This window comes from Oreochromis niloticus, unplaced genomic scaffold (assembly GCF_001858045.2).
Source record: "Oreochromis niloticus isolate F11D_XX unplaced genomic scaffold, O_niloticus_UMD_NMBU tig00007758_pilon, whole genome shotgun sequence".
In the NCBI taxonomy this organism is placed as follows: Eukaryota; Metazoa; Chordata; class Actinopteri; order Cichliformes; family Cichlidae; genus Oreochromis; species Oreochromis niloticus.
Window position 1 is genome coordinate 3901 of NW_020328752.1, and position 16117 is coordinate 20017.

Genomic DNA, 16117 nt, shown 5'->3' on the forward strand with positions numbered 1-16117 from the left:
GTTTCTGTGCTGTGATGAGCTCTGAAACCTGACTGAAACTCTTCAAATAAGCCATTCCTCTGCAGATGATCTGTTAGCTGTTTGACAACCACTCTTTCAAGGATGTTTGATATGAAAGGAAGGTTGGAGATTGGCCTATAATTAGCTAGACTGCTGGGTCTAGGATGGCTTTTTGAGTAAAGGCTTAACTACAGCCACCTTGAAGGCCTGTGGTACATAGCCGATTATTAGAGATAGGTTGATCATATTTAAGATTGAAGCATTAATTAATGGCAGGACTTCTTTGAGCAGTTTTGTAGGAATGGGGTCTAAAAGACACGTTGATGGTTTGGAGGAAGTAATTATTGAAGTTAACTCAGAAAGATCAATTGGAGAAAAGAGTCTAAATGAATATCAATGGTACTGAGAGTAGCTGTAGATAATATTACATCTGTGGGATGATTATTGGTAATTTTTTCTCTAATGATTACAATTTTATTTGTGAAGAAGTTCATGAAGTCATTACTAGTTAATGTTAAAGGGATGGTTGGCTCAGTAGAGCTCTGACTTTTTGTCAGCCTGGCTACAGTGCTGAAGAGAAACCTGGGGTTGTTCTTATTTTCTTCAATCAGTGATGAATAGTAAGATGTTCTGGCTTTGCGGAGGGCTTTCTTATAAAGCAACAAACTATTTCTCCAAGCTAAATGATCATCTTCGAAATTTGTGACACGCCATTTCCTCTCCAGCTTACGAGTTATCTGCTTTAGGCTATGTGTTTGAGAATTATACCACGGAGTCAGTACTTCTGATTTGAGACCTTAGTTTTCACCGGAGCTACAGTATCCAGAGTCGTACGTAGTGAGGAGGTAAAATTATTAACAAGATGATCGACCTCTGTTGGAGTAGCGTTCAGATAGCTGCTCTGCTCTATGTTGGTACAGGGCATTGAAGATGATAACAGTGGGTGGATTATATTCTTAAACTTAGTTACAGCACTTTCAGAAAGACATCTACTTTGATAAAGTCTACTCTCCACTGCTGTGTAATCAATTATTGTAAATGTAAATGTTATCAGGAAATGATCAGACAGGAGGTGGTTTTCAGGAAACACTGTTAAATCTTCAGTTTCTATGTCATATGTTAAACAAGATCTAGGGTGTGATTAAAGTGGTGGGTGGGTTCTTTTACATTTTGAGAGAAGCCAATTGAGTCTAATAACAGATTAAATGCCATGTTGAGGCTGTCATTCTTAGCATCTACATGGATGTTAAAATCACCCACAATAATTATTTTATCTGAGCTGAGCACTAAATCAGATAAAAGTCTGAGAAATCAGACAGAAACTCTGTGTAGGCCCAGGTGGACGATAGATGATAAGAAGTAAGACTGGTTTCTGAGTTTTACAGCTGGGGTGGACGAGGCTAAGCATCAGGCTTTCAATGAATTAAAAGTCTGTCTTGGTCTTTCGTTGATAAATAGGCTGGTGTGAAAAATTGCTGCCACACCGCCCCCTCGGCCTGTGCTTCGAGGTTTCTGGTAGTTAGAATGACTCGGGGGTGTTGATTCATTTAAACTAACATACTCATCCTGCTGCAACCAGGTTTCTGTAAGGCAGAGTAAATCGATTTGTTGATCAATTATTAAGTCATGTACTAACAGAGACTTGGAGGAGAGAGACCTAATATTTAATAATCCACATTTCACTGTTTTACTCTTTGGTTCAGATGTGGATACTGTATTGTTCTTTCTTTGTGATTTTTTATGTTTAAGTTGTTTATTGCTGGTTTTTAGTTTGTTTTTTTGTCTGTTTGGGAGCTGACACAGTCTCTATGGAGATGGGTTTTTGGGGGTAGCAAGAGGAGAGAAGCTGCAGAGAGGCGTGTAAGACTGCAACTCTGCTTCCTGGTCCCAACTCTGGATAGTCATATTTTGGGGGGTTTAATAAATTTGTCCATATTTCTAGAAATGAGAGCTGCTCCATCCAAAGTGGGATGGATGCCGTCTCTCCTAACAAGACCAGGTTTCCTCCAGAAGGTTTGCCAATTATCTATGAAGCCCACATCATTTTTCGGATTCTAAACTGACCGTAGGTGTGAATGTGAGTGTGGATGATTGTCTTTCTATGTTAACCCTGGGCAGTTTAACTTGTACCCCTCACTTCATGGTAGCGCAATAAGTGGGAGAACACCTATTCCGACACCCATATCTTAGATTAAGCTAATAGTATTAGTGCGCTGTTATCAAACGTTACCTGGATTATAGGTATATTCAAAACTTTACATGGAAGAGATAAGAGTGCGTGCGTATATGCTCACTTCTGACGATGATAATATGATAAGGTGTTATCTCATCTGTACTTGAAAGTACTTCAAACACCACATGCACATGCAATGTTATCTGTGTGTCTAACGATCTATAAGTGAGCAAAGACAGTGTTATAAATATTTTGAGTCATTTCTATGCCTTGAAAGTACTTACTCAGTACTTACTCAGCGCACACACAGATATTATATTCAAAATCATAACGGTCACGCCTTCGATTTCTTACCGCTACTTTTCGTACAGCATCCAGGAAATGACGTAGACTGTTTCTACTGCTTCATTTGCATTTTACATTCACTCTGTGGGCACATCTCCGCTAAAATCTCATATAAACCATTTCTACAACCACCAAACACAACGAAAACAAGCCATGATTAAAAGAGCAGTTACGTAAATGCACACAAGTCCACTAAACAAACAAAACTGAACCACAAATTCATCAGACCTCATGTAACCGGATAAAGAAAGGCTGGTTATCTTCCAGAGCTATCACCGATTCCAAACACCAAGCTTCACCACGCTCTGACTAAAATTCACTGAAAGAGCCGCAAAAGAAGACCACAAAAACCACCACAGTTATCTAGAGAATCTAAAGAACAGCACAAATTCCAAAGCATGTAAAACACAGGAGCTGTGTCAAATGTTTCACTTGATTTATACGTTATTTATACCTCGAGCACCCTTTTTTCTTTCTTAATCATTTTTTTTGTTTTTTTTCTCCTAATGTATTCCTTTTTTGTTTACCGACTTGTATTTGTATACGAGTTGTAAAAGATACTGCAAGCTGTGACATTTTTCCTGCCCTTTCTATAACTGCATTATTATGTATATTTGTTGTTTAGTTGTTCAACTTAAAAAAGTAAAAAAAGAAAAAAATATTGGCTCAAAAAGTATTTTTAGGCCTGTTAATAAAATTAAATAATTTCTGCTGTTTAATACCTAAAAAATTCAACTGACATGGTGTTCAATGTGTGCAAAATTGGGCCTTTTTGTTCAACGTCTGGATATTTATGTGTTGGCAGTGCTGTCATTTTTCACGGTTTCACTTTAGAAACATAAAACTTTGCACAGATGATGTTTATACTGAATTTCGGGAATTAAATGTCTGCAGCTCAGACACAAGCATTTCACTACATGTTGTACCCTGTATGATTGTGTATGTGACAAATAAAGGTTGTTTGTTTCTTTGTTTGTTGTGAAATGTGAACTGAAGCATGCTTTTAAAAGGGTTATATGTTAAAAAAATAAATAAAAAAATTAGGCGGGAATAAAATCTACTCACTTTTTCTGTGTTCCAGTCTCAGTAACTTTGACACAGTAATATCTGCTGCAATATTTACACCTCTGATGACATTTCACAAGTGTTAGCTTTCTTTTGATACCACGATTCCAAAAAATCATTTATACAGTTCAGTGGTCTACAGACAGACTGAAGAGAGAAACAAAGCTAGTATCGATCTGATACCAATACCAGTGCTGGTTTGTCAATATTATAAATATTTGGATCAAGCCGCCCACCTACAGACTCATCGACAATAGATTTGTTTGCCTTGAAATGGAACCTTTAATCTCCATATTTTGACTTTTTCACAAAGTATCGAGTTTAATGTTGAAATAGAATAGAATAAACCTTTTTATCCCACAAATGAGAAATGTGGGTGTTACACAGCAAGAGGAATATAAAATATAGAAGGAAGACGCAGAGTGGTTCTATATACATACACACAGATATACAGATAAAAGTGTACAGAGATATTTACACAAGGGGTGAATGATCCTGGTGAAATATACAGTGTAGAAACAAGCTGTAAAGTGAGCAGCAGCAATTAAAAACATTTGATATGTCAATTAAACAGGTGATGAGTGAGATAACCATGTTAAACTGGATTATAGAGTCTGACAGCTGCTGGTAAGAATGACCTGCGGTTGCGCTCCTTCCTACACTGTGGGTGTAAAAGTCCACTGCTGAAGGAGCTGCTCAATGCTCGTACAGTCTCATGCAGGGGGTGGGAGGGGACAGGTCATTATGAGGTCAAGCTCTCCTATGTCCAGTGGAATATCTGCAGCTGAGCAGTGGGTTTCGGGCAGAATGTTTCCAGGCATGTAGTCTTGGAACATCTCCAGATGGATCGTGGATAAGGCCAGGGCCATAGGCACCGTTCATGCAATCCATGTAGAACTGCAAGGGACTTCCTGTTGACAGACAGAAAAAGAGCGGTTAGTGACTTCCTTCCAAACTATTTTCTCCATGCACTTCATTCCCACGCATTTCTCCTGACCATATGCAGATACCTGGGATGTGGGTGCCATCGTATTTGATATCCATCTCATGCAGACCGGCCTCTGTGGGAGCGTACTTGTCAGCAACTGTGCCATCGTTGTTGTCTGTGATGTCAAGCTTAGCAACTTTGCCTGATGCCATTCGGACCTCACCTAAAGCAGAGGACAAAAACAATGACACACACACATCATTATGATCAAACTATCTGTTTATTAAGTAGACTTGTTACCTGTGACCTCTCCTTTCTGGATGGTGAATGGAATCACCAGGTCAAATGGTCTCAGACTTGCCACATCCAGCCAGATCATTCCCATTGGTCGGTCTGTTGCCTGAGAGACACGCAAGTGCACACGTCAGATCACAGGTTGTTAAGAGATTGTGGCAACAGTTCTGGTTACAGCGACAACATGTCACAGACTAAATGAACACAGGAAATTAATACAGGACCTGTAACATCAGAAGGCTGTGGCTTCTTAACATTATGCAGCTCGGCTGAACTGTCCATGTGTTTCAGGCATCCCGTTTTTGACATGGAGAGAGAGAAATGAGAGAACGCACCCTCTCAGTGATGAAACACCTGCAATGAGAGACAGCAGACAATGATGCAGTCTGATGAAAGGAGACCATGTGTGCTATAGATGACAAAGGGACAACAGGGAGAAGCTGAACAAAAACTGAAGCTGAGAAGGCCGAGAGACCGGAGGCTGAGGTTTTAGATACCCAGGGCTGTTGGGGCATTTGGCTCTGTTGCATGAGCTGGTCTGACGGAGCTCCTTCCAGTACTTGGAGGGTGTAGGCAGGGATGATGGAGGAATTGAGAGAGGGAAAAAGATAAGGCATTGGAGCGGATTAAAACGGCGTCAAAGTGATATAGCGAAACGGCTGCAGCCATCAGGACCAATCACAAAGCCTCTGTAGGGGAATGGATCTGTGCTCCAGGGCACTCGTAAATCCTGTAACCTCAGCAGTTACTGTACTGAGGAGCAACGTAAACACTCTTCATTATCAAGTTCGACTTGTAATGCGCGCCATTTCTACATCAACTGCCTATTCATCTGAAAATGTGTTCTTATACAGACCCCACTCCTTTATACCGTCTTACTGACACTCCACTGAGAAATGAGAACTTTCCTTAAATGCACTTTAAAAGTACTTCATCAGTACTAAATGGCTGAAAAATAAAAACAATTAAAAATGAAGCCAGTACAGCTGTGACAAACAATGTGATTCCTCCAAGAGTCATTCTCATATAAGCTCCCATGTCCACCTTTACAGCAGGAAAGAAAAGCTGTTTTTGGACAGCATGGGCAGTTTCCTGCTTTCACAGCAACACAACATATGTGACTTTATTGGCTTTAACAAAGATATTCAATCAGGGCTTTGGCATCTGGGACTGCTTATGCATTTACTTCAGTCGGTGGCATCTGTCACTCTTATTAGCACTCACTTAAATTGCTTATGTAGAATTTGAGAAAAGCTTATCTTGGGTCTTGCCCACGTCCTATCTACTCGAGTTATCTCGCCCATAGGTGCTTCCTGTCGTTGACGTGACGCAGCTTAAGACTCATCATAAGACACTACTGCTTCTCTAACTCGAGGGTCATTCTTGACAACTGTACTCTGCCTGTTTGCGATTGTTTTGACTGAGACTGAAAACTCAGTTTTATTCATGAAAGTTGCCAAAACAGCATGTAGGCACGTAGGATTAAATGCAGCTCACTCACTGCGACTTGGAATGGACTGCTAGGGATGTGCTCCCCTCCAAAGCGAACGCAGATCACATACTCACCAGGCTGTGGCGCTTGAGAAGTGGATGTAGCTGTGGGTAATGAGAAAAGATGAAAAGAACAATTGATAACTTTTTCGTTACGTCTGATCTGTGTGAAGTTCATAGCCAGTGCTCTGACACAGAGCCATCAACCTCTGAACGCTTAAAAAGCACCAGTGTATCCAGAAACACATTACATGTCGTGATAAATGCCCTGCCCAAGTGCCCCCTCTCCCCACTGCCTTTCAGCGGCAGGCAGCAGCAAACAGATTGTCAGAGGAGGCCCAGATGATGATCAAGTTTAACATTGTCTACAATATTGCCAAAGAGTGCCAAAGCACTTTAAGCACAAGCACTATTTCAGTAACTTATCTTTCCTGTAGAACTGTGCTCCAAATAAAGAACTTTGTGTCGACAAGCTTGTTAGTTAATCATTTACAAATCAATATTGTCTGTATGACAGCAATTAAAATAAAGTGAAACATGTAAAACAGTGGGGTTAAGCGATGCGATGAAAAATTTGGGTGCACCTAACTTTTGTGCTGGTGCACCTAAGAAAAAAAGTTAATCCATACAATCTTAGTAATATTTATCACTAGTTTTCAATATTAAAATTCAAATATTCAAGCAAGTCAATATTCAAGAAAATGCACGTAAAATAAATTAATATTAGTTGTAGTTGGCTTTAAACTTTGGGGTACCGCCTCTCTACTCATTGGCTCCTTTGCCTCCAACAGCACGGTATCCACCAGATTTGGTTCATACCTGAGATATTACAGATTATAAAGTCACATCTACCTTTTTATGCAATTCCCTTCTCACATATACATTGAAACAGAGAAGGTAGGACTGACTAACAACCACAAGAGCTTTCTGAGACTGATTATATACTGATTTTGAGTATAAACACTAGCAAAATGCAAGTTTTGCTGCAGCAGATGTCATTGACTGCTTCAGGGCTTGCTCCCAGCAGCTGGACGGTGTCCTGGAGTAAAGAACTACACATCTAGCTGTTGTGACCGTATCTCCAGTGACAGGTCAGTTCATGTCTACATACTCACTGGCTAAGTTATGGTAGTGAAGGCTCACTGACTCTGTCTTCCACTACTCTCAGACACTGTGTCATATTTTCAGAGGAGCCCAACAAACCACAGATCACTGAGCTGTCCTAACAAATCTCCAGCAATGATGCGACACGTAGGAAGACTGAGTTATAAAGACATGGCAATATTTCAACAAGGTCTTGAATTATGAGGCCCCGTCATATCTTAAACACATTAAGGTACCACATCACCCCGGTACAGCTCTTCACTCTCAGACTAGCTCTTTCTAAAAGTAGAATGGGAGGCAGAGCCTTCAGCTTTCAGGGCTCTGCTCTGAACCAGCTCCCAGTCTGGATTCAGGAGACAGACACCCTCTGTACTTTCAACATTACACTTACAACTTTCCTATTTGATAAAGCATATAGTCAGCCTTGGATCAGGTGACCCTGAACCCTCCCTTAGTTACACTGCAGTAAACCTCTTGTGTGGTTACTTATAGTTACCATTTATGTCTTTATAGTGAGGGTTAATAGTTACTTCCCAACCATTTATTTGTCTTCTATCACTTATTCATCTTCGAGAATGGAGATGTGCATGGCCCGGGAGTCCCTCTGCAAATCTCAACTCTTTGTTACAAACAGTTTTATAAAAGCAACCCCCCATTGTAAACCCCATATGGTGTGTCATTAACCTAAGACACTGCGTGTGTGTGTGTGTGCCTTCCTGCTGGTCATAAAAGGGTCATCTCCTCTACACTCTGAATCTAATATAACCACCACTACAGTCTACAGCTGATATTCCACTGGCCCTTAGACAGACCTATTACCTCGGTCTTCAGTGTCATCGTCCTCTATTCCAATGCCCTCTGCCAGTTCTTTCTGTTTGCGGTAATTCAGCAGGAATTGGCGAATGCTGAGGTCTTCCTGGTCACCGGAGCTTTGATTGGAGCTGGCAGACGTACTGGTCCTGCTACAAGTGGAAGGAAACCACCTCGCTAAAGGAAAAACAAGACAACAATATCAAAATAGGTTTGGTTACAATAAAATAAGTCAGCTAATCAAAATCAGTGTGACACAGACGCTGATGTTTTTGAAAAGAGCCCATCAGTAACATTTAATTCATACATTTTTACCGTGAGGGCTTGTAAAACTGCAAAAACTGCAAACACCTATAGGGCCGCTGTCTAAATATTATTATGAATATCAATTCTACAACAGAAAACGACTCAGCATTTAAACCATCACGATGTATTAAATGTTTCCAAAGATACTGATAATTTGATAACCAGCAAAGTTATTTCTCCTCAAAATGCGCCTGACTAAAAGTGGGATCAACCAGTACATATAATATTCATCCTGCTACATTTAGAAAGTGGCAACAACAGTAAACATGAGTAACTCCACCGTGTGTCTATCCGGTCTTTAAGTGATGACGAGATGAATCCTACTTCTGGGCCCAAACTACTCTGCGTTTAATAAGGCTGTTGTGTTTTTAACATGTTTTAATGCTTTGTAACTTGTTCTATTTAATCTCAACAAGCCCCTTACAAAAAGTAAGTGATCACTGTCGGCCTCTCTCAGTTTTTATTACAACTATTCATTTTAAAGCTCAGTTTTTAAAACCTTACCATGTAACTACAGCCCAGGCAATGCAGCAGCACATTAATGACTAACCTCCTATGTGGATGGATTATCTCAGTTGTTCTCTTGACTGAAGTTTGGTCCGTTTACAGCATCCTGCCATGCCACTGCATTTGTCCCTAACCATCAGGAACCCTCACCTTAACTCTTATCCAGTGGAAAAAAAGTTCCCGTTCATCACTGCGTTAATGTTATGCTAACATAGCTGTTTCGCTAGTCACATAGCACATCACTATATACCAGCTAGCCAAACTTCAGTAACCCTACAAACATCACTGCTGCTTACTTTCCTGTCTTCATGTATGTCAGAAGTGATAGCAGAGCTGTGCCTTTTAATTTGTTTTAGAAATCCCTCAGTCAGAACCTGGTATATTATATTTAGATGGAAACTAGCGAGCTAACTCTCAGCTAGCTTCTAACTCCGTTACATTTCAGAAATTCTTTTTCGTGGATGCCTGGGTGTTAAACTTCATTGTTACACCTGGTAGAGCAGCCACACTAATCCATAGCCATAAGGTTACCTTGAGTTAGGAAGATGATGATTGAATGTCGGAGTCCATAGGTTGAGGTGCAAGCACATTTCTCCCATTCTCCACAGAGGGCAGTGGCGCATAGGTGTGACGTCACTAACACTTAAGTTGCATTAGAGTTACACTTGTATGCGCCTTGAAGTAGGCACACATTGCCAGGAATGTGGTTGGAACGGCTGACTAGATAAGGCCTGGTGTCCAGCTAATGAAAAAGAGCCGAAAATGGGGTTGCGGCTGTGCACGGGTGTGCACTTTAAATGTAGCACTTTTGCTCTGTCTTTCCGTGGCCGCCCAAGTGGCTCGTGGGAAAGTGACAGGCCCTATGGCAGAGATTGAAGACAGGGGGCAGTGGTTCGAATCCCATGCGGACCATATGTTGGGGAAACATGTTGAAAAAAAAAAAAAAAATCCCTGGCTCTGAAATTCACCTGCTACGCTTGCTTAGAAGCCTACAGGCGAGCCTATAGATGGGCTCTCTCTGCTTTTTTTTTTTTTTTAACCCCTGTCTCAAAATCTCTTTTCTGTCAATCAATATTGGTTGTTATGGTTGCTATGGACCGCCAAACACGCCACACATTGTGGCTTTCTCAATCTCTTCTTCATGTCCGAACAAACGCTCAATTTTGCCTTCATTAAAACAAATTATACATCAAAACGTAGGTACTTTTCTTGCCTTTCACAAAATGGCACTGTCATTATTGTAGGAGTTGCCGTTTTCTCGCAAATGGCCTCGAAGCAACACAGTTGCTCCAAAGTCTATGGAGACTTGAGTGAAAATGACAGCTGAAATTCTGTAATGGAAGCGTTAAAATGATCTGAGGAGAAGTTTTTTTCTTTTATTTTAGTCTGACCCCAGTCCCATCCGCTAATATAGAGGAGGGGTTGTTCATGACCTATACTGCAGCCAGACACCAGGCAGCGATAGAGACGTTTGGGCTTCGTTTTGGGAACTGGCATGTTTTCTACAGTATTGCTGCCCTCTGCTGTTGCAGTACCTCACAGTCAGTTCAGTCACGTGATGCGTTGTCACCAAAATGTACAAATAAATGAGACTTTTCAAAGAAACTGATTGTAATAGCTTTTTCAATACATTCTTTGTCTGCTCTTGACCTTACAAACTACACCCATTATTATTTGATTAACATTATTTTTGGTAAAATAACCAAGGCAATGACAGGCATAAAGTCCAAAAAAACAAATATGAAGCATTTTAACAGAAAAGAAATGGCACTGAGAGCCAGATTAAACAGAGCAGGTCCTAAAGCTGTGTTTGGACAAACTCAATGGACAAAAACAATTCATCTTAAACAAAAATCTGCAGGGAGTGTCGGGGAGAGCAGCCCCACAACTACAATTCATCTCTACACATCTGTCAGTCAGAGGCAACAGTATCGAACAGCAGTTCGAAAAAAAAAAAAAAAAAATCAACGTCAAAGGAATGGTGTTGGTATTAAAATAAGAAGGTGTGTACAGAAAAGCCCTTAGGTTCACCTTTCAGAAGAACATGTGCAAAATACATCAAACTCTCCATTTCATCTCTTTAAAAAAATAAACACAAAAAGTCAAAGCAGCGTTGGTCAGGTTTGATCCTACACTGATCGTGTATTCATTCTCAACCCTGCAGCCCACGCTTCCCAATGTCAAGAATATGGTCATTCATACTAATAAGACCTTTAATAATAGTGCTAGTAAGTAATACTGCTGAGCGCTAATTAATGCGTCTCCATGCTGAGCCCACTCCTAACAGTAGAGGGCAGCAGAGTGATCACACCAGCTTAAAAGATGCGTCATATAGACTGGAGAAGCAGCAACACTGGCTGGTCTCAGATCAGAGGGCTTGATTTCCCAGCAGCTTCTTATCCAAAAATTCTCTTTGCTCTCAGGCACGTGAAGAAACAAAGAAAGGAAACTTTGGAGAAACCAAGCCCTCGTCTTACTTATGTATATGTATATATATATATATATTTATCAACACACCTCTGGTTTAATATAGATTACGTACAGAGCAACATTTGTGTTCATTACACACAAACAGATTGGGCCGTTTCCTCGTACACAGACATCAGAGGGTATTTGGTTGCCGACATCCACAGAACAGCTTTGGATCATTGCTAGTAAAAAATGACATTAGTGTAAATATAACCCCAAAAGAAAAAACACAAGGTAGAAAAAACACATTGGTTGCAAGGTTATAGCACACTGGGGACAAACACGTTCTGTGGTCAGAGTGGCAGCAAGGTCTACATATAAGTGTGCATCAGGACTTGGCATCCTAAAGTTATCAGTCTTTCACACTCGTTTCAAAGCATATTTCTTCCTCGCCGTGCTTCATCTGCTAAATGCAGTAGCAAAAAGAAAGAGTGTGTTTTGTGGGGAAAAAAGAAGCTGTGGCTCAGTTTGCTGGTATCAACAATTTATGGAGTAAACTGACTGACGAGCAGGAAAACGCTAATGGTCTTAGAAAATACAGGGTCTCTAATGAAAGGAGCTGATTGGCTCCTGCCATCAGCAACCAACAATGTGAATGATTGGTTGATCTGTGAGTGAGCTAAGCTTGCAACAGTAAGCACGAGTGAGAACCATAAACTAGAGCTAATGAGGCCAAAATCCGAGCTCCTTTTCGGCTCTGTGGACTAATTTATACCTCGTCTCTCCATCTTCCCCTTAGTCCATTTGCAGCGTGTGACCTTAACAATAAAGTTGCTTTAACAGTAATACAAAAGTTTGGCGATGAGGAATAGAACAGTTTTTTTTTTGCTGGGACCAGCCAAACAAGTCTGAATCAGATATTGAAGTAGTATAAAAGCAAAAGCTTGACACATGTAAGTTCTTCAATGTGAACCAAGAGTTCACACTGCACCCCTCAGCTAGACCATACCATGTGTCCTCTGCTTAGCACCAGGCTTTAGGTCATGTGAATGTCAATAAACAACATTCAGTCTGCTAACGCTCAGTATTCACTAAATCACAACACTACTGACACCCAGCAGTGAAAAACAAAAAATGTGGAGAATTTCTAGACGTTATGAAATGTTAAGACTTTGTCACGGTATAAAATACAACCATCAGTAATCGATAGTCTGATCAATTTTTAGATAAATCGTGGCACCCAAACACTACGAAATATACAGCGGTGAAAGTTAAAGCTGTACAAACAAAGGCAGGAGCAACCATCGCCCTAAATGTCGGGCATCAAAAGGTAAGGGGTAAAAGCATGACTGTAGGGAGAAAAAAAGAAAGAAAAAGCCGTGATGGAAATCCGATTTTCACATTTTCTGGACATGGTGTAAAATTCCCAATTCATTCTGAGATGAGATTAGTGCATCCTGTTTTTGTATTAAATTTGAATCCCTGTGAAAGAACATGTGGAAAACAACTGCACCTGTGATGAAATCACTGCTGGCATGGGTTACACCTATCATGGGATACGTTCACTGCTCCAAGACAACTGCCTAACGAGTACTAACATTTTGTAAAGCTGCGATCATTGTCCTCTTTTTTTACATTTTTTAATGCGAGTGATGAATTTCTGCTTAGAGATTGTTTTAGATCATTTGAAACATAACATGGATATGAAGTTGGACATGATGGGAGAGCCAACAGCAAACAGCTGGATAAGTAGAATAGGGGATTATTTAGATTGTGTAATTATATATGCATGTATGTATGTTGTGTGTGTGTTAAAATGGAGCTCAGGGGTTGAATGGAGGAGGAGGTGGAGGACGTGGAGGAGGTTCCACTGAATGGGGAGTTGGTGGCTTAGATTGTGATGATGGACCAGTAGAGTTTGCCTGGCTGTCCACAAGGGAGTCTGATTTTAGCTGAGGGGGGGATTCGGGTTTAGCAGGGTTCGCCTCTGCTTAGGTCAGTACCTGTGAAGTTGGTTGGTGAAAGGTGGAGACAGAATGGCAGAGAGATGCAGGAGCGTCGGGTGTGTCTGATGTGTAAGAGGTAGAGAAAGAAGATGCAGAAGGGTGATCTGCAGGGGACTGGTGCAGCACAGAATCAGTTGCAAGAGGAGAAGAAGAACAAGAGGAAGATGATAATGGAGGTTTGACGATGGGCAGGGTAGCAGACATGCCAGTGGGGGAGGTGGAAGAGGAGGTTTCCCCTGCTGATGTGGCAGTTTCATTATCTCCCTCCTGCTTTACTGACGCTCCCTCTTTCCTGTCATCCAGTAGAGTGCCTTCTTCCTGTCCTGCAGGGTTCTGATTGGCTGCAGGTGTACCTCGGGTAGCTCCACGGTTAGTTGGTGATTGGCTCTTGTTGTGAACGACAGAGAGGGCATCAGACAGCCAGCGTGGAAGAAATGACTGCACGGAGTGAACACAGCACTGGTCATGTCCTGGAACAAATCAAATTTCACATTAGCCTAGCTTTTAAAGCCCCAGATTAAGTCTGGGTCATGCATCCTCTTTAGATAAACATAAAAACTGTTCATACCTGGAAGCAGATAGCACAGATGTCATTATACTGCTCCAGCTGTGTATTGCTAGCTGTAGGGAGGCTTTTTATCTTGTGTACAGCATCTCTCCTGAGCAGGAAGCTCTGCCAGCCCAGCTGGGCTCTGAGCCAGACGTTATAGTACGAGTGGACCAAGATGATGGTGCTTCCCATCACACTCCACTCGCCAAATACAGTCTCTGATACACCATAGCACATCACGCACACCGCAACCTGGTGAGGTAACAAATCACTGACAGTGAGGCAGAGACAGTGCTGATGCATTACATGACAGTGTCTGTTTACAGTCAGAACTTAGCAAAGAGTTGGTGTGTGTGTGTGTGTGTGTGTGTGTGTGTGTGTGTGTGACACATAGCAGAAACTCCAGCAATCTGTAGCTCCCATTTACACAATATATGACTTCATCCATGTTCTACACTGGAGCTTTACGAAACTCCTCCACCATGAAGAGAACAACAGATCAACAGAGTGCCAAGCACCTGGCGGTAGAGTGTTTCACAGTTATTATGGAATTAAAAAACAAGCAAATATACATGTTTAATTATTATTGGGCTGAACTGTTTGGGTAGAGCAAGTTTAAACTATTAATTTAACGTTTTTGCACACTGCGATGCGGTTGTGTGTTACCTGGAGAGAGGTGAGGATTGAGGAGGAGATGATGATGAGAAGCCAGAAGTCCATGTGGAAGAACTGGCAGATCATATAAGCCATGTACGCTGGAAAGATCAGCAGGAAGAGACAGAGAGAAACTGCACGGAAGTGCTTCCACAAACTCCTACGGGACGGGCAGCAAAACCAGCATATGAGAAAGCAGGCAGGTTGATAGCAGGCTTTGCAAACACACTTTCAGTCAGATTGATGTCAAAAAGACAAACTGCCTGTTTAGGAATGAAGAAAGAAGGACAGTACACCGTAGTATTACTTAATTTATGATGTTAGCATGAGTTGTACTGATGACCATAGATAATGAATTCTGTGATAATTAACTAACTGCCCATAGTTATTAATAGTTGTTTATGATCAGTAAAAATAAAACAAACAGTGGGACACAGAGTTTTCTTAAAATAAACACATGAAAAAAGTCTTTGGTATATTATCTTAGTTGCCTCTAGATGCTCCCAGGGCTAGACTATAGGATCAGCTATCTCCAGCATGGACTGCAGGATGGAAGCAGCAACAATAAAGAGGACGATAGAGAGGAGGAAGGCTCTGTGGATGACCTGCAGCTCAATGAGGCCAGTTTGGACAGCAAGGATTAGCAAGGTGATAGCTTCAGTCATCCCCTGCACAGAGAGGAAACACATTAGAGTTGACACACCACACATTATATGCCTTGGCTTTGCATTCAAGTTGGAGATCATATACACGTTTATCCAGACTTGACCTTTGGGTATACAATGTCAATTATTTTATCCTATTAGACAGTTGTGTGAAATGCAGACATCCTTAAAGAATAGTTCTAGATATGTGTGTTTCCACACGAAGAGAGGTTGAAACAGACTAAACTAACACACACGTGTGTGTGTGTGTGTGTGTGTGTGCACGTGTGTGTGCGCGTGAATACAAAGCTAAAGCACGAAAATGAGTGCGACTGTTTGCGGATGGCACGTTATCTAAACACGGTGAAACAGCAAAGTCAGAGAGAAGAACAAGCACCACAGCTAGCTCTGCGAGCCTGCTGCCAGTGTGAAATGACACATTTGTGGGCACTTCCCATGGTGGCGGCATGAAAGAAGAAAAGGAGAAAGGATGGATGAGTTGGTGCTTAGCGGTATTGTGCTAAAAAATGATCGTCTTCCAAAACCGATCGCTCGTATTTAAACTGCTATAATAACTTGTTGGTCTATAATATGTGAAAACATATATCAAATGTATCCTTCATGGATGAAATCAAGTCATCTTGAGCCACAAACAACATTCCTATACAAGGTAGAAGCTGCAATGAGTTTTTGGTAGTGACTTTTATATATGCTTTATTTATCTAGTTCCAAAAATGTGGTTGACGTTAAAAAAAAAAAGTGTTTGTTAGTTTTTTAAAAAGCGTAATCTGTGCAAGAGGACAGCAGATGTTGCAAGAAATCTAAGAATAG

General features: G+C 41.1%; 1 protein-coding gene across 1 annotated transcript; it reads right to left on the reverse strand.

The window, feature by feature from the left end:
• Window positions 1–13710: 13710 nt before the first annotated feature.
• LOC109198259 (RING finger protein 145-like) lies at window positions 13711–15309 on the reverse strand. The gene is made up of 4 exons (XM_019353807.2): window positions 15248–15309; window positions 14655–14802; window positions 14007–14240; window positions 13711–13908 (listed from the first exon to the last, which is right to left on the reverse strand). The coding sequence occupies exons 2-4, from the start codon at window positions 14736–14738 to the stop codon at window positions 13711–13713; spliced, it is 516 nt and encodes a 171-aa protein (XP_019209352.1). The 5' UTR covers window positions 14739–14802; window positions 15248–15309.
• Between the last annotated feature and the right edge of the window lie 808 nt (window positions 15310–16117).

Excerpts from the sequence above, each read along its gene's own strand:
- LOC109198259 (XM_019353807.2), bottom strand. The coding sequence starts at position 14,738 with ATGGCTTATATGATCTGCCAGTTCTTCCACATGGACTTCTGGCTTCTC. Across the intron at positions 14,241-14,654 it reads CAATCCTCACCTCTCTCCAG|GTTGCGGTGTGCGTGATGTG; the intron begins GTAACACACAAC and ends TTACCTCACCAG. Across the intron at positions 13,909-14,006 it reads TCTGTGCTATCTGCTTCCAG|GACATGACCAGTGCTGTGTT; the intron begins GTATGAACAGTT and ends GATTTGTTCCAG.